Below are 20,036 nucleotides of genomic sequence, written 5' to 3' on the forward strand. Positions count from 1 at the left end.
ATAATTTCCTTTTCATTTCTCCCTTTTTAGATAAATAATTTTATTCATCCTCAGTACTTCAGTAAATATGAATTTTTAAAATGTTTTGTTCTACATATGTTCCCTCCTTTTTCTATCTGTATGTTATTATTCTTATCACCAAATTTACACATGGTTTTAAAATTCTTATAAATTACCCAAAACCTTAAAAATGAATGATAAATTTAAAGTTGTTGTTTGTCTATGACATACTTTTAAGAAAATCATTAAGGAATTTTGGGATGGAGGCACTTTCTTCAGAGACAGGTATCAAGCTTTAAACATTTAATTTCTACTTGAACACCATTATAAATATTTATAGAGTAATAGAGCATGGAGGAAAAATCTATATCCCATCTGCAAAAAGGTAGGTTACACAAAGACAGATGGGAAAGTTAAAACAATAAATATTAAAATATATATGTACTAAAAGATATTTCAGCACAAATCTTAGGTTTTTCAAGCATATTGTTTTGCAAAGTATTTTTTGACAAGTAGAATCTTGGCTGTTCTCCACAATGTTCTGAAGAAAACAAGCCAGCTATAATGACATAATATTATTGCATTTTGATTACGGAAGTACCATAAGCCGGCAAAACAGTTTTTCTCATCTCTCATTTGAATTATCATTCATTTATGCACACTAATTTTAAATTGCTATAACAATATAATTTAAAAGCTAAACATATAGAGCAATTAATTCATTAATTTGTTCAGTATACTTGGCTAATATATCATGATGAATCATGTATCATTGTAATTATGAGAGGTTACAATATGCTTGAAACACTGCATTAAGCCGTGAGAATATAGAGGTTAACAGGCAAGCAAAACACTTATAAAATTTTTAGAAAGAACTCTCACAGCATCTGCAGAATTACCTCAAGGCATAGGTCTATCATTGCCCTAAATTAAATGCACCACCTATTGATAATAACTCCTAAAAGAAAGAAATAATGCTAAACACATTTGTTGGAACCTGTAAAAGGGTTTTACGTGTTATTTGGCTTTTTATCTTACAACAAGCCTGACCCTTTGAGATTGTATAATCTTCGCAGTTTTCATAGACAAACTGACTACCACTAGGACTCCGTTGGTCTCATTCTAGCACCAGTATTTTGTAAAGGTCACACTGAAATAATCTAGCCATTTTCCCTAAAAGTAAATTTAATCACAATTTCAAGCAGTTAATTATCTACATGTAACTTATCTGTTCTCTGAAAATCAATTATGAATGCTTAATTCTAGAGCAATATGCTGCTCCCATCAGGTGTACTTTGCTGCCATCTCCTAGTATTGCTCAACATTTAATGTTCAAGGAGTGCATTTAATTTCATTTTAGGTGAAACATGATACACATTGGAAGGAATATAAGAAAAAAAGTCATGAATGCATTTAAAAGTGATTTAGGGTTATCTCCTCTTTTGGATTACTGGGGATAATCAAAAGTTGATTATAGTAAATTATAGCTTTGGTATACTAAATGATACTTCTCCAAAAGTGCAGTCAAAAAGTAGTTGTGTACTTAGAATATCTACTTCTACATTTTTCTTACTTACGCTTCATTTTTAATTTTGTCATAGCAGTAGCCAATTTTTACTTAAAAAAAATTCAGAACTCCTTACCCACTAACTTAGAACACCCTACCAACCAGCTTGTTAACCCCTTCTCTCCCCAAATTAGAAACTCCCTCTTGTGTACTTAAATGATTGTGAGAAAAGAAGGTAACTCTTTTGGCTACCAGCAACAAAACCCAACTCTGATGATTATTTAAGGATGTCAAAATGTTGAATCCAAGGCAGAGCAGAATGTTCTAGACTCAGGAAGGCAACAGTCAGAAAAGCTGAGGTTATTCAACGTAATTCTCTTTCTGTATTTTTCATGATGGATTCAGTGTCATTGGATAAGAAATCCATAATTATTTTCACTTGCTTTTATCTCCAGGGCAATCAGCTTTGTTGGACACCAGCCCCATTTTCTCCTGATTGTGGGGCTAATTTAGATCTGGTCACAGGAGAATCAGTGTGAGCTGGAAGCCATCCCAATTTGTGCTCCTACATTGGAGCAGGAGTTCTAGTAGTCCAGTTCCCAAAGATATGTGACCAGAGCTGCACCAGGTGTTAAATGATGGCTAGGTATTCCTTTGTGAATATCAATCAGTAGATATGTATTAAACACTAACTATGCATCCAGCATTCCTTTGCTTTTTTGTTTTGTTTTTTGAAGCAACTATATATCACATTTTTGAGGAAATTGCTGACTACTTAGGGATATATATTGATACGCATTGAAATAACTAGAGGAAGGAGTCAGGTAGTATAAAATTATTCCTTCATTCTTTGAATCATTCCTTGAAAATCATGCAACAAAATTTAAAAATTTTTTAAAAATCCCCCATCTCACCCCGATATCTATTTATTTGAAAATTTAGAATATTATCTTAAATAACACATATTAAAGGGTAAAAGACTTAAATTATAAACTATTCTAAAATGAAAGACATTAAGATACATATATATCCAAACCTTAAAAAGATGAGGAAGAAGGAATGAATAGTGTAAAATCAAAAATTAATGAAACTGAATCAAGAAAAGTATATTTGATTTAAAAAATCAAAATCCAGTGTTTTCGAAGACTGATAAACAAGCTTGACTAGAAGGAGGAAAATATTATTTATGGAAGAGATTTTCAATAATAGGACAAGCCTAATTGTAAATTTACATCAATAAATGTACTAAATAAATGTAATGGATAATTTTCTGTTGATTACCAAAACTGAATAAGAAGAATATCTGAATATAGGATGAAATAATTTTAAAAGATGGTCAAATATCTGTCCCTGAAATGTTCTTTCAATTAAGGTTTCATTGAACAGATAATTACCACGTTATATCAATTATTGCAGAACATTAAAAAATGAAATTTTTCATAATACATTCTCTTAAATATAGCTTAACCCAAATAGTATAACCAGATATTGATAATAAAAAAGGCTAAAAACAAGAAAACTCTAGGCCAAGATCATTTATAAAGAGAGGTATAAAAATTCTATTTGAAATATTATCAAACTGATTCCAAAATTGCAATAAAAATTTTAGAACTATATTATAACCAAGTATTAACAAGTAAGGTTTATCTTAGGAATGCAAAGATAGCTCTTCACAAGTATACATGACATTAAGGTGAACAACATAGAATCACCTTAGCAAATACAGATAAATTGTTTTATAACATTCAAAATCCATTCACATTTTAAAAACAAAATACAAACAAAATTACAGTGTAAGAAAAAGGAAGAAAAGTTCTCACCTAGATATCTACTAAAAACCTAAATCAGACATGATTATATTTAACAGTTCCACATTAACAGCTAATCCATTTAAGAACAAAGAAAAATAAGATTCCTACTTTTACTGCTACTATGTAGTATTCTACAAAAGATCTTTGAATTACAGTTACGAAAACAAGGGATTTTCTTTTTTATACAGCAAACTGTTATAGATTTACTCATACAGGTCTTGCATATTTCTTGTCATATACTTAAGCATTATAAGGTTTCTGTTGCTATGGTATATGGAATATTTTAAAATATAATTTTACTGGTCATTGCTAGTGTATAGGAAAGCAACTGATAATTGTATGTTGGCTAACTAACTGACTTATTAGTTCTAAATCTTTTCAGTTAATCCTCTACGAATTTCTAAGTAGACAGTCATAATTAACAGAGAGAAAATGATGGTTTATTATAGCTCAATCATTAGGAGAGACATTTTCCACATATTAAAAAAAACGATTGTTTTAAATTTCAATAAGATAATTAGGAAGAACCTGTGTACCTTAAGGTTTGCCTGGAGTAGAATAAGATTCTCTCTCTAAAAAGCTCTAAAAAAAGGTATAGATTAACACTTCTTTGGGATGAATCAAAGCAACTGATACAAGAAGGAAAACAGATGACTTTTTAGGACTATAAGCTCTTATATAAGTATGCCTATTTTATGGACATGCTATAACTTCAGTTCCTGGGCTCACACAGTTCATTCTGATGCTCTGTTTGCCAGTCCTACAACCGGAGTGCACTAGGAGTTCATGACTCTCTCAGAGATTGACTCATTCTAATTAAATTCAAAAGCAAACTGAGGAACAAAGCACAATGCCCATATATTGATTTTAGGGAAGCCTGTCCTTTCCAGGAACAAATATATTTATTTCTACTTCTATAGCACTTGGGAATTCACATTAGTAATCAGGAGATTGCAGCATCAAAGTAAAACTATGAAAAATCTTAAGGAATCTTTCAGCCAGGGTATGATAAGTACCTGTGCCCAGGTAGGGCTCATTATTGTAATGACCTATAAAATAAAACACACCAAATTCATTGTCTCTCTTCTTTGGAAAACAATTGTTAAACTCTGGCAGGATCTAGTACACAAGCTTTCCTTTTCCTAGGGTCATGTGAAATAACTTCCTTTCATTCAAGTAAAATATTTTCAGGTTTGCTAATACCATTGTTTAGGCAACAGGATTCTTTGATAACCTTTCAAACTTTATGTTTTTAGGCTGTACAATTCTTGCTTCATCAGGGAAAATATCTTTCTGCAGATAATGAATCATGTTCTAAATGTGGTTGTAATTTGTTTAGTTTTGAGATGATTATTATGGAGACATCTCAACAGTCTTCTGTCATGAATTGTTTGATGAATGCGTGTGTGTGTGTGTGTGTGTGTGTGTGTGTGTGTGTGGTGTGTGTGTGTGTTTGTATGTGTGACAGAGAGGCAGGGTAAGAAAGACAGACACAAAAATGGAAAGAGAAAAGAGACAAAAAACGACTTAGATGACCCCTAGCAGAGCTATTAATATCCACTTCTTTCTTTTCTTAGGACTCTATAGCTTCAATCTCCTAGCCAGTAGAACAAGAGCTTTACCATTGGCTTAATTAGGACATTGCTCATTAAAAAATAACGATTGTGGTAGTAGAGTGCTAATTTTTAATAGCACTTTTACCTATTCCTGATGACTTAAACTTGGCATGACTTGAAAGGATAAAGGAAAATCCAACAATGCTTTTAGTCTGTCCTCTTAGTACTGTTCTGTGAATAAAGCCATGTAGAGTACCATCATACATAAAAAATTCTAGAAGAATCTCCTGGACCTTATCAAAAAAATTCTATTCTGAAGCCCCAAACACGAATATTTTATGTTCCTTGGAAGATTGGGTGAATTATAAGCCCCTTGGAATTTCCTGGAATCTGCCTATATGACATAATATCAAAATAGAAAAAAATAAAGGCAGAATGATTGGATATGTTAACCTTAGTAGAAAATAACTTTATCTTTGAAATTTTCAATGTTGAAAATTGTTTCTACCACTGAGGAACTATTAATATAAAAGTATTCTAATGCCATCAAATCATTACTATCTGGTTCACAGTCTGTCTTAAATTTGAAGTTATTTCTAGTGATCAGATAATCAAGAACATAAAGTGTGAAAAAAATAACCTTGGCTCAAAGTCTAATTTATAAGCATTTTTGCCCTGCACATAAATTGCCTAAATTGGATCGTGAAAAAGCACAATTTTAACAGAAGCCACTGACTAGTTATGTGACGTGCTTTGGTAAGTTACTTATTCTTTCTGCACCAATTTCATCATATGCTAAGTGAGACTAAAAATATTACCAGTTCTTATTGCTTCACAAGATTATTATGAGTACTACATAAAGAATGTGTGTGAAAACACCTTGCAAATTGTAAAGCACTGCATAAATCATGGTTGTTATCTTATGATTGCTGATATATATTTAGATCTATATATCTGTACAAAAAAACTCTACAACGTAATTTTTAATCACATATGTAATCCAATTAGTTTAACATTTTTTAAAAATACAACAATGTGGTAACCTTACAGAAAACCCCCTAGACCCAAAGACTTTAAGAGAAAGCAAACCAGCTAAAAGATGACCACTTTCTGGGCCTATTGCATCTACTTCCATAAGTGAGATGGTAAACTCAAGAGATTAAGATGAGGCGTGATGAGAATCAGTCACAGCAGAAGAGAGCGGACTTGTATTTCTAACATACAAAAATTATAGAATATAATTGCTTAGGTAGAACTTTGGTGATTATGTAAGCCAGATCTACTATAGAGCCCTAAAACCATACCCATAGAGAGCATTCCGTGAATGTCGGTGCAATGAATGAATTTTCTGTATGAGCAAATCAAAGTCTTGAAGGTGACTTACCAAGGTACATAATAGAAGCAGAACCAAAATCTAGCCAAGGCAGGAGAATTCTAGTCCAGAATTCTTTACATGCTGCCTTCTGTTGATAACAGACCATGTTACCTCTGGTTGCAGAAAGATGCAGCCATAGTGACTGGACACCTGAGCCTATTGCTTTTAACTAAGTTAGTTTTCAGATTCAGATTGCTAAGAGGGTCCAGACTCTAGTAAGAACATACCTGTTAGTGACCATGAAGAGTTGACATCTATAGAGATAAAACATAGAGTCAGTATTTTAAGCAAATGAAAGGTTCAATGTAACAATAAGATTAGACTCCCAGGAAAACCTAGATCTTCAGCAGCTGGGACGGGGCAATTCCTGAGACTGAGCTGCAGGCTCTGCCCTTGAGAAGAGAACCTTAAATAAAAGTGTACACCTCTAGAGAGTAATACATGCATATTGTTTGACAGTGAATGCTCTGTGTTCACACTATAGTTCTGAACTATGTTTTTAGTATATGTGAATACAAATATATAAAATAGAAATTGTATATATGTTTATTTTAGGAAATGATATACATAACAGTACATTAAAGTGCATTGCTACTAAATGATTTGTCCCATGGTTGATATGATTACTTATGCTTATCCAAGGGGAATTAGTGCAAAAACTGTTTCACATTCAGCCAGTGAGCTAATGCTTCTCAGTACAGAAGACTGCCAGTGCTCTCCTATCCACAGTCCCGTGTACTTTGCAACCCGTGGGGTTATGCCTTTGGAGCTTCACTTTATGCCATTTATTTACTGCCTGACAACCTGTTTCGACCCTTAAAAGTGTGAAATAATAATCCTGGATCTGCCACGAAGACTAAAAAAAATAGTGTATTTATGGAAATTAGTAAATACTCAGAACTGGTTGATAATATATCATGAAAACTTATGAAGTACAGTAGTGCAGTACTTAGAGTGAAATTTGTGGACTTAAATTGTATTTGAAAAGGTGTACTGACAATTAGTGAGTTAAGCATGAAATGTAAAAAGTTAGAAGACAATATAATTAACACAAAAAAAGAAGAAAGAAAATAATTTATAGTAAGAGCAGATATTAAATGAAATAGAAAACAAAGAAACAATAGAGAAATAAAGCCAAAAGTTGGTTCAAGCCTCTGGAAAGCTTGATCAAGAAAAAAAAGAAAGTACTAAAATGAATAATAGTAAGAACGAGAAGATTTTATTATGGATTTAGCAAGGGTAAAAAACTTATAAGATAGTTTTATGAACAATGGAATGTATTACCTAGGAAAGTTGAAGACATAGGTATTACACAAATAGCAATTCCGTATGGTACAAACTCTAGAAAAACTCTCACACATACCCTATTCAAGCATGTTCAGAATTGAGCCCCCATGGATGAATAAAGAGATCTTGATGGCTCTGCAGCAAAGCACTGTCTCTATCTGGTGACAGCTACTTTGAATTGGAGTTGATGTGTCAGGAGAAAGGCAATTAGCCAAAGTTCTGGGACAGTAAGTGCCCTATGCTTTTCATGGGTAAGTGCTAACTTAGTTTTCCAAGAGCTTGGAAACACCAGGAGGAGAGGGGGCTGATATGCTCTGGAAGGAGGAACTCTCATGACTGTTCTCTGAGCTCTCTTTCTTGGCATGCTCCAAGGAGGCAAGATGTGAGGCGAGGCAGCTGCCCCCGCACTGCTGTGTTGTAGGCTGAGGAACCATGTAAGCATACTTCCTACTTAATGATTTTTATTCCAGGGATATAGCTACAGATACACTTCTGTATAACAGCAGACATGCTAAAAGCTATTTGCAAAAGGAGTCCTTTGCTCCCTGTAACTTTACTGAGTAATAAATTACTATTTAGCTATGTTTTGTGAAGCAGCAAAGACATAATGTGTAATTATTATGGGGCCATTCTAAGTAAATTTTTCAATCTGTATCTCCTCTCTTTAAGGATAAGACTAAATTCTTTTTTTCAGGATTTTAAAATTCTCTCAATCATAATTTCATACTGTGCAATGCTACTCAGAATACCCCATAACTCTAATGTTGCAGAAAATTCTGTGAGAGGTGGAGTATTCTCCTCTTTTATGTAAGAATGAACAATCCAAAAGTTTTTACAAATTTCTACCAGAAACAGTATTATCTCTTCCAATAGAACACAAACTTTCTTTCTCCACAATACGGGTGTTAAACCCCCTAATTATAAAGGCCTTTATCTTAGAAAGCTTCTTCTTTAGGCCCTTAGCAGATAATTACTGCCACCAATGATTTTATAGAATTTATTTTCTTGGATTTTATAACAGGCAGATATTTATTTACTTTCTAATCTGGAAATGACCTAGGGATAAATATAAGTTACAATTTATCTGTTTTGTCTTTTTTATTTAAAATGTTGCTATTGTTAACTCATTTTTCTTTGTACTTTGTGTTTAATAAACAGTTGTATTTGGGGTATAGATGACAAATTCAATTCCTCAGCTAGGCAGAGAATAACCATGTAGCATATAAAGTTCTGACAAATAAGGCTATAAAGTTTTAAAATGATCTTTAAGGATTTTTTTTCTCAAAAGTAGCTTAAGGAAAACGATTTTCATAGTTCTCAATCTTATAGCATCACCAGACAATAAATGCAGTTTGATACATTCTGCATGTATGTAGGTTACTTCTTTTGCCTGGAAGGTCTCCTGAACAACAGATATTTTCAGGCAAAGGCTAAATGAAATCTTGATGGGAATATTATAGATCAAATTTAAGAATCAAATGAGTGACTTAATTAATGATCTTGAAAGTCACTTCCATCTCTGAGAATCTCTATCTTTAGATATTTTATAATGAGAATAGTGGAGAATTAACTCAGGGGCCTGGTAGCCTAATTTGACCTATGAATTTAGAAGAGTTGTTCATACAAAAACATTTTGTTTCAGATACCGTACTAGAACACCATTATAAAGTTATTGAACAATAACACTATACAAAAACAGTATTGACTTTAATGTGTTCCCACTACCAGCATATTGTGGACAGTCTCTTAAAGGCACAAGTAAATTGTTCTGAGGTGGTGGACAAGACAGCCCACTTAAAAGACCCTGAATGACGAGGGCATCCAAGTCAGTTGTGGTTCCTGTTAGTGAGAAGAGATAGTTTGGCATTTAACCACGGGTGACTGGGAACCAAGCCTCCAGTCCTGCTGATTTCTGGGGTGTGCTGTCTTTCATACTGTGCTGTGTCTTTGATGCTCCCTCACAGGCAGACCGTTTTAAAATCTACCTCACGGGGAGAGGGAAGAGTAAGCTGGGAAGAAGTAAGAGAGCGGCATGGACATATAAACACACTACCAAATGTAAAATAGATAGCTAGTGGGAAGCAGCTGCATAGCACAGGGCGATCAGCTCGGTGCTTTGTGACCACCTAGAGGGGTGGGATAGGGAGGGTGGGCGGGAGACGCAAGAGGGAGGAAATATGGGGATATATATATATGTACAACTGATTCACTTTGTTATAAAGCAGAAACTAACACACCATTGTAAAGCAATTATACTCCAATAAAGATGTTAAAAAACAAATAAATAAAAAATAAAAATAAAAACAGCTAACTGGACAAAGGCTTCATGGTGCGACACAAGCCCAGGGTCTTCTGGCTGCATTAAATGAGGGCAAGAAGTCAACACAGTTGAAACATATACTCCCAGAAGATTCTTTGAAAATAAGAAGTATGTACCATTTTTGTGTGTGGGTGTGTATTTAAGAAAAAATTTATTGGAGTGTAGTTGATTTACAATGTGTGTTAGTTTCAGGTGTTCAGCAAAGTGACTCAGTTATACATATATTCATTCTTTTCTAGGTTTTTTTTCTCATAAAGGTTATCACAGAATATTGAGGAGAGTTCCCTGTGCTATATAGTAGGTCCTTGTTAGTTATCTATCATATATAGTAGTGCATGTATGTTAATCCCAAACTCCTGATTTATCCCTCTCCCCACCCCCACCTTTTCCCTTTGGTAACCATAAATTTGTTTTCGATTAAAAAAAAAAAATCTACGTCACAATCATTATGTATCTCGTACATCTTTACAAAGTAAACTGTGGTATTTTGCAGAGGAGTCAACTCTCCCTCAAAGGAAAATTTTCATCGTTTTATGCCTTAAGTTGCTTCAACTTCAGTGTTACTACTGGGGAATCACTGAGTTTCAGAACGATGCAGTTGATTCGGGATAAAAGATTGCAAACTTTAAAAAAACAATTAATTTATTTTTCCTTTCACCCACAGGTCTACCCACGGATAGCGCCGGCATTTTGGCACTACCTGCGGGTAGAAGTGAGTAGCGGGTACTTGAATTCTCCCACCCTTGCTCCTTGCTTGCTGCTGGCCCGGTCTGATCTGATGTGCCCATTTTATTCAAGATGCAGCTGCCATTCTGTGTAAACGTGCTCTCCACGCCACCACCATTCCTTAGAGTCGGGTCAGAAATCCAAATCACCAAAAATACAAGATCATCATCTTTCTTAATAAGTTTCCAAATCAAGACCATATCATACGCATTATAATTGATGAAAAACAAAGCACTAAATTATGGAAAACCATGCTTGCACCAGTTCTTAATCAGTATTTTTGAGAGAGAAGAATTCCTCAGCTTGACTTTACAGTGTCTCAAGGTAAAGGAAAATAACCCTGCTTCACTCCCCTTCTCTTCTGTCTCCAGGACCACGAGCAGCAGCTCTCCTATTCCTCCACGAGGTCCAAGGCCCCCAGTGCCATCATCACAGGTCTCAAGCCAGCCACCAAGTACATTTTTCATATCCGAGTGAGGACTGCAACAGGGTACAGTGGATACAGTCAGAAGTTTGAGTTTGAAACAGGAGATGAAAGTAAGTTTCACACAAAGATATAAAATAAGATGTTAATTTAGTGTGGTTCCAATGTGACCTGATAGTTGAAAATCTGATGTCCCAAATTTTGAATAGTCTCATCATGCAGGATTCTGTTCATGTAAATACTCATACAGTCATTTCAGTTAATGCTTTGGTGCTATCGTTAAATATTTTCATGAAATGCCTTGCTCTACCACAGTTGTAATGTGGCCTAAATCTGTCTCTTTATGCAGAATTCATCACTCAGGCCACAACACAGAGAGTCTCACTGGGTGGTGTTAGTCTAATTGTCTGCCAGTCTTGGCATCATAATGTGATACTAATGAATACTTGGAAGAGAGTAAAGCCATGAGCAAATGATTTTAGCAGTTAGTTCAAAATTATACAGCTTTGGCTTGTTATATTAGATCAATAAAAACAGTGGCCAGGAGACAAACTCCCCTGAAATGCACATTATAAGTTTAAATATTAGATGCATGGGCTTGATTAGAAACTCAAATTAATTTCATAGAATCAACATATTGAAAACGAAAATGGGAGAAGAGGGGAGTGAGGCATTCCAGAGTCATGTAACATAGCATTAAATGTCATGTTCGTTCTAAACCCAGTTCTACCATTGAATTATTTTTTCAATTTTAGAAATCCATCACATTGCTATCTTTGTAAGGATGATATAGGTGGCTTTTGCTATGTACTTTGATGGAAAAATATCTAAATACCTAATTATAATAAAATTCTCTTCCCATCACTGTTAAAATACCTGTATTTGCATAAGAATTCAAGAATAGCAACTTTATTGTAAAAATTATTTATGAATAACAATAATAATGTCTACCATTTATTGAGCCTATTCTCATAGGCGCCAAAAATAATGTGCAGTATTTTACATGTGTTGTCTCTTTTAAACGTTTCAACATCCAATGAGACCAGTATTATTTTCCTAATTTTACTTATGAGAAATCAGAAGCCTAGGGAAATTGAGCAACTTGTCAGATTCATGCAGCTAGTAAGAAAGCTAAGCTAAAATTGGAAACTAAGGGCTATCTTCTTCCAAGGTCAGTACTCTACCATCCTGCCAAGTCCTTCCATTGGAATTATAAAATGCTAATGGTAAGACCACTGATTAAGCCACAATTCCCCCAGTTTATCACTCCCTGAAAGTGAAGCTATGTGAGTTTCTAACTATATGACAGAAGGAATGTTTTGTTGTTGTTTTTAGGTTAATGAACAACGTTGATCCATAAGAACTTTTTCGTTACAACAATATCTAACTAAAGAGTGGAAAAGCACTGACATATTTAATTAAGAAGGAATACAGCTTAAGGAGGGAAAGTAAACAAAGGAATAAAAAGAATACTTATAACCTGGATGTTTAATATCTGTGATAGTCATTTGTAATCCCACTGAAGACTATTGACTTTTCAAGCTAGAGATGAAATTATTGGGAGTGTAGTTATCACAAAACTCCATAATCAAAAGCAATATAAAATATTCAAAAATTGTCCCTGCTATGTCCTATTGACTGCTTTCTTCCCTGCCCACATGTCAAGACTTAATCTAGGTGCAAAGCCAAGGACACAATTCAAGGAAAGTTTGGTCCAGAGAAGAGTCACATCATTGTCTTGTCCAGGGTGTGTTTATTGTGTCTTATTTCACAGATGAAGAAATCCACCTAACTTTTTAAAAGTAGGACATTTTTGAGTATTATATCATCAAGTCAGAAATGTACTCTCAAACTCATAGGTCTAAATCTAGATAATTCATTTATGTTTGTCTGGGACTTTTAGACAGAACAGTCTAGTCTAATAAGAAAACATAAGTTCTGATCTAAATATTAAATATTGTATTTGGTTTTAACTCTAAATTTCAACTTATTGTACTTTCAGGACTAGAATTCTTTCAGATGTTATGTGAAAGATAAGTACTTTGAAACTCCTTAGCAGAAAGGTCCCATACTTACAATGACCCAGTATAATATTGATTCATTCGATGAAAAATATATAGGACAGTTAATATGTGCCGTACTCTGCCTGAGTCTCTGGGGATAAAAAAGTAATAAGACCTGCAACCTCTGCCTTTGCATAATTTATAGTCTAGATTTGTGGGAGGAAAATGAAAGTTTCAATTAAAAAATACAAGGTTGAATGACATGTACTACCAGACAGATATGCAAAGAGTGCTATGAGAGCATAGAGAAGTTGCCCTAATTCAGCATGAATAGATCATGAAGGTCTGGAGGATGAGCAGTGGCTCATTCTTTAAAGAAGGGTGATAAAGGAATAGCAAAAGCACTGAGACCTGAAACAGCATGAAAAATTTAAAGAAGAGCCAACTATTTGGTGTGACTACAGTGAGGAGACATGAAAAATTAAATGGTGGGAGCTAAAAGCAGAGAATTATATACAGGGGCCAAGAACAAGACGAAGTTGCTCTTTGGGCCATGTTAAGCTTATTGCGCTTTATGAAGATATTGAAGATTCATGGGAGGATTTTAATTAGGGAGTAACATGACCAGTAACATGTGCAAGACTGTCTGCTGAGCAGTTTGCACAAATTATCTTTTTAATTCTGCTAAGATTATAACTCTTTTTAGAAACTTAAGTAGCTTTACCAAAATCTGATCACCAATGAGTGGAGGTGCAGTATTAGAACCCTAGAAGCACCTGACAGCAGCAGCAGACAGCAAAAACCATATTCTGAATTACTGATTTATAAATGTCATGAAAGTGACTTTTATAACACTGTTGAAGAGACAACAGCATTTGAGAAGAGTTTGAAAAATATGTTTGTGTAAACCTGGAGTTTGGGTGCATAGAGTGGCTCCCAAGTCGATTTACAGCCTGAGGAAAAATCATTTAAAGGATCATTTTTTATCTGGTCAACTTTAAATTGCATTTTCAAAGCATGCTGTTTATATCCAGGAGAGAATTTCAATGAATAATGTCATAGTAAGATATGCGTAGGTTTACTATAAATTCAGGAATATAATGATATGAATCCAAACTGACAGCATCAGTCTTTTTCTCTACATACCCTCCTAGTGCATTTTTAAATTTTTATAGCTTTTGTTTTTCAAGTATTGTCTGAACTATTGTAATGTCAACTTTCTTATTAAAGTCTCTCTTGTGTATTATTTAATTAACTGACTTTATAATGCATAGAGATGGGGTGTGAAATGGGGAGGTGAAATTAGGTACCCTCTCATTTGATAGTCTAGTTCAAATTTTTTAAAACAAGCAAAACAAAGTAGTTTACAATGTCATTCCCTTTAGCCATACCTATTTTACTTTGTTCAACTTTTAGTTTGCTAACAACCAATGAGACAATAATATAAAATATGAAACAATTCTTTTTCAAAATTATAATGTTCTTAACTGATTACTTGTACTCTACAAACATAGTGGCTTCATTTATTTTTTAACATCTTTACTAGAGTATAATTGCTTTACAATGTTGTGTTACTTGCTGCTGTATAACAAAGTGAATCAGCTATATATATGCATATATCCCCATATCCCCTCCCTCTTGTGCAGCCCTCCCACCCCTCTAGGTGGTCACAAAGCACTGAGCTGATCTCCCTGTGCTATGCAGCTGCTTCCCACTAGCTATCTACCTTACGTTTGGTAGTGTATATATGTCAGTGCTACTCTCTCACTTCGTCCCAGCTTACCCTCCCCCCTCCCCGGTCCTCAAGTCCCTTCTCTAGTAGGTCTGCGTCTTTATTCCTGTCCTGCCCCTGGGTTAATCAGAACCATTTTTTTTTAGATTCCATGTACATGTGTTCGCACACAGTATTTGTTTTTCTCTTTCTGACTTACTTCACTCTGTAAAATGAAGTAAGATGGACTCTAGGTCCATCCACCTCACTACAAATAACTCAATTTCGTTTCTTTTTATGGTTGAGTAATATTCCATTGTATATATGTGCCACATCTTCTTTATCCATTCATCTGTCGATGGACATTCAGGTTGGTTCCATGTCCCGGCTATTGTAAATAGAGCTGCAATGAACATTGTGGTACATGATTCTTTTTGAATTATGGTTTTCTCAGGGTATATGCCCAGTAGTGGGATTGCTGGGTCATATGGTAGTGCTATTTTTAGTTTTTTAAGGAACCTCCATACTGTTCTCCATAGTGGCTGTATCAGTTTACATTGTCACCAACAGTGCAAGAGGGTTCCCTTTTCCACAACCTCTCCAGCATATTGTTTGTAGATTTTTTGATGATGGCCATTCTGACCAGTGTGAGGTGATACCTCATTGTGGTTTTGATTTGCATTTCTCTAATGATTAGTGATGTTGAGCATCCTTTCATGTGTTTGTTGGCAATCTGTATGTCTTCTTTGGAGAACTGTCTATTTAGTTCTTCTGCCCATTTTTGGATTGGGTTGTTTGTTTTTTTCATGTGTTTGTTGGCAGTCTGCATATCTTGTTTGGAGAACTGTCTATTTAGTTCTTCTGCCCATTTTTGGATTGGGTTGTTTGTTTTTTTGTTATTGAGCTTCATGAGCTGCTTATCTTGTATATTTTGGAGATTAATCTTTTGTCAGTTGCTTCATCTGCAAATATTTTCTCCTGTTCTGAGGAGCTATCACCGTGACTCTGCTTGCTCTGTTTTTAGACCAGAAGTTGGATTTTTTTCCAGAGTCAGAATATGCTAGTGGAAACTGGCCAGCAAGTTTAAAGAGTACTATGACTGTTAGCACTATAAAAAGAGGCTACTTGAACTATAGCTATTGGGATCCTCTTTTCCTAAGTCTATAGAACAACCTCATTCCCTATGTTATATAGGAAGAGAGAGAGAGAACAAGGGAGAGAGAATTGACTGATAGATCTATAGATAAGTAGGTAGAAAGTCACTCATATATAGTCACAAAACACTTTCTTTTTGTGTTTCAATACGGACATTTCATATGTCTGCTAATCTCTCTTAGGACTAATAGTGTATAGCTAAATATTATGTTCACTAACAGCATTTATTGAACTGCTATTGTGTACAGGCCTTTTTATTAGGTACTGTAATTGATCCCCCCATCTTTTTGGAATAGAGTTAACAAAATTACAATAAACTACAGAATCAGTAGTAAGAAAGTAAGAATATATAAATATTCCATGTGGATCTTCTCGAAAGATAGGTGAACAATAGATAGGTGTTAGAAGCTCTCAAATATAAGAGTTTTCTCAAAATTAATATAAAATCCATATTATGTCCCAAAGTATCAAACACACTCACACGCATGCACACACACTGGCGTGCACGCACACATACACACTGTCAAGTACAGGCCTTTTTGGCTTATATGAATGAAACAACAGAAAATTTTATCTGCCTCATATTTGTTTTTATTTCTGAGCTTATTTTCTGGAGAAAATGTGCTTCTTTTCAACGAAGAAAAAGATGAGAAAAGTTATCTACATAACCAATAATGTTATCCATATCCTTACAAATTGCTTGAAAAAACATATTTGATTCAATTTTAACAATCATCTGTTAGAATTACATGTACATTGTTAAAAAGAAATAATTTAATGATAAAGCAGTCAAACATTTGTTTTTATTTAAAACACAACCAAGATTTATCTAATATTCAAATGTAATTTTACAGAAACAAAAAATACTTTTATGGGTTCATTTTTTAAACCAAAATAAAATATATCCTGCTAGATTGCAGTCAACTTAAACATTTTACTTATATACTGTAAAACAGTTTGTGAAGCTATCAAAAGGTAGGAGAATCCATAGCTTAAAGCCAATTTTTAAAAGAAAACTGGAATTTTACACGTAATTTATCTCTTCCATTGCCTTAATGGTTATCCAAATGATCCAGGAGAGTTAATACACAGCCAGCATATAAGCAATGAATTCCTTTTCCCTGAAAAGATTAATTACACCTTAAATTTTAATAATATGTAAATTTAAGTTTTTACCTGTAAGCTACATGAAGCACTTCTGTAGCACCAAAGCCACATCTGTCAACATTTTAAAATATACCATTATTTACCAAAAGTAGTAATGATGGACTAGATTTATATCACTTAAATAACCACATAAAAGTCATTATGATTAACTAACCAAAGTATAAATTACTGAATCATGGCAAGTGTTTCGAATTAGAATCTTATGCCACATCTTACACATTTATACAAAAAGTGTTATGTTGATACAAATGAATAAATTTAATCACTTAGTTATTTTAAAAACACCCATAAAATTTAGCTATTTTTAGTATGGTTTCATATTTAAGCAGTTTGATTAGTTTTAACAATTTATGTATGGAAATGATCCTGAAAATTAAAGTGCAAGATCGTGTCTCTAATTTCTTCTTCCTTAGTCTATTTTTCATGCCCTCATTTGACTAATTTTTCTATACTCAACTTTCTACACTTAAAAACTCCAAATCGTTGGGTATTTTCTACTGAATAAAATGTGAGTTTCTCAACAAATATTCAAGTCTTCCTCCAGTCTAATCCAAGTTGACATCGTTTCTGTTCTATTTTCCTCTAGTTAACATATACCCTGGGAAAATGTATAAATGCTCATGCATGAAATTTTCTGAATCTTTGTCGTATCTAAGTTGTGTCTGTGACTTCCAGCTGGCATATTCAGAAACCTATCACATTACAAATAGTCAGTCCGGCTTACATGCTACACCTCCTGAAGTGTTCTTGATCAATCCAGTGAGAAGTAATCACTCTTTCCTCAGACTTTCTGTAATATTTTATTGTGTGAGGGCTTACTTCTTTACTAAGTTGCTAGCACTTTGAGGTCAAGAACTGTCACCTGTGTATCTTTGTGTCTCATAAAATGTCTTAAATGTAGTTTCCAATACACATTTAATTAAATAAATGAAGAATGTGTAATTTCAAAATATGGAAGAATAGCATATTGCCTACCAGTCGAAAAAGAAAGAATCAAATATTTTATTTGCCACAGGTAAGCAATATTGCTTGCTATATTTTGGGTAACAAGCTGTAACTGATTTGAGTCATGTAAAAACATGATACATGCAAATTTAATTACAAATTAATTGTTAATTCTAAAATTGGGGGGTATTTGAGGTAGAGTAAAATGACTTTTTTGTTGTTAAATAGATATCCCTCCTTACACACCTTTTTAAAAAAAATCTCTATTATGTTTGATCCAGTCTATTGGTTGAAACCCAATCTGTACTGCTTTAATTACCAAGGATGAAATTAGCTACATCATTATTAACAGCAGCCAGAAATTTGGGGATGATTATTAATGGTGAAGCATGAAGCAGAAAGAGGGCCAGCTGACCCTGGTGGAGTAATGAAAAAGTTAATTAATCAAGAAGGAGGCAGATTTCATATTTATGAGTCTACCCAGAGGAGGATGAATTCTAGTATATAAGACTTTAATTTGAAATAATCTTCAGTCAATAGCACACTTTCAATGTTGGCAGCCATAGCTGTCCAAACGGAAACATCAGTAGGAAAGAAAAATTTTCTAGCAGTTAGGTTGTCTGAATATAAATTGGCCTACCTTACGATACAATGAAGACCTCTTGTAAGACTTTTTGCTGAAGCTAGCTGGATGCTTATTCAGCATGTCATAAAGGAAATCCCTGCCTTGGTTAGGAGGTTGTGATAGAAGTTTAATGTAACTTCTAACATTGATATTTTATAAAAATAGATAATATTTAGTGAGTTCTAATTATGCTTGAAGCACTATTTAATTCTTTATGGCTACTAATATACTTACAACCTTTGAAGGGGGTGCTATTATCATGCCTATTTTATGGATTAGAAAACAAACACAAAGACATTTATTAACTTACCAGGTCCTCACAGCTAGTAAGTGTTAAAATGAGGGTATTATGGCATTAGACTCTTTTTATTCTTGGAACCAGGACTGAGTTCCCTTTCTACCCATTCAGTGTTTTCACTTTTCTTATTCAGGTTGGTCATTACTTCTAATTTTCTACATGATTATTTCTTATTCTTACCTCCAATACTCCACTCTTCCTTAACTAATTATATTCCTCCTTAGAATAAAATGTGTTTGATTTTCAGAAAACTACAATTATTTACAAATCATCATGCATCAAGTTCAGAGGGTTATATGTGTTTTAATGTAGACTTATGGATTAATGCACACATGGTACACCTAGTATGCCATTCTAAAGGGGCAAAATAATGCAGTTAGTCTGATTACCTTAAATGTGCTGGGACTTGATGAAGAGTAACTATTTGCCTAGCAAATGGAAGTCTCCTTTTAAGAAGCCTGCATTGACAAAAATATTTTGCTTCAGTTTTGCACGGATCCAAAAAAGATTTTAAATGATGGGTACCGGGCTTATGTACCATAGGACAGATTGAAGGCCTTAATATGAAAAATATTAAAGACTATAACTTGCTAAATGGGCTGGAAAGAAAATCATTCACTATTAACAGGTACTTAGAAGTTGTAAAATGTGTATATCAATGTGCAGTGTTACAATTTGGATCATATTTAAAAGGGAACTAACAAACAGCAATGGATCTATTTCTTAAAACAGAATATAGTTTTATTTTAAGCCAATAACCTGCAGCAACATACAGAAAAATATGATTTCTTTGGGATATAAGCCATCATCCCTTGACTAGAATTTTTTTTTGAGATCAGGAGCCATTTCTTATTCATTTTTTACTTCATGTATTGCTATGCATGTACCTGAAAAATAGAAAAAAAACAAACAAAGATAAATAATATATGTTCTCTGTCTTCAAGAAGCTCACCACTAACCTCACTAGAGACTCTTGTAACAGAGTTCCTTATTTATGTCATTCCCAAAGTCTAATTTTAATTTGACTTGATTTGAGATGAGATGGATTGTTTCTATCAGCCATTATATAAATTGCCTGAATTTTTCTGTCAAGCTATTTGACTTTTCAACCTTGAATTCTTTAACA

At 33.9% G+C, this 20,036-nt stretch overlaps 1 protein-coding gene across 1 annotated transcript in view; it reads left to right on the top strand.

Moving 5' to 3' along the window:
• Positions 1-20,036, top strand: part of EPHA6 (EPH receptor A6) — an 894,187-nt gene that overhangs the window by 576,936 nt on the left and 297,215 nt on the right. Inside the window, exon 7 of the mRNA XM_007459872.1 lies at positions 10,954-11,119. Coding sequence (XP_007459934.1) covers positions 10,954-11,119 — 166 coding nt within the window. The remainder of the gene's footprint in view (positions 1-10,953; positions 11,120-20,036) is intronic.

Source organism: Lipotes vexillifer, unplaced genomic scaffold, assembly GCF_000442215.2.
Source record: "Lipotes vexillifer unplaced genomic scaffold, Lipotes_vexillifer_v1.1 scaffold448, whole genome shotgun sequence".
NCBI classification, from domain to species: domain Eukaryota; kingdom Metazoa; phylum Chordata; class Mammalia; order Artiodactyla; family Lipotidae; genus Lipotes; species Lipotes vexillifer.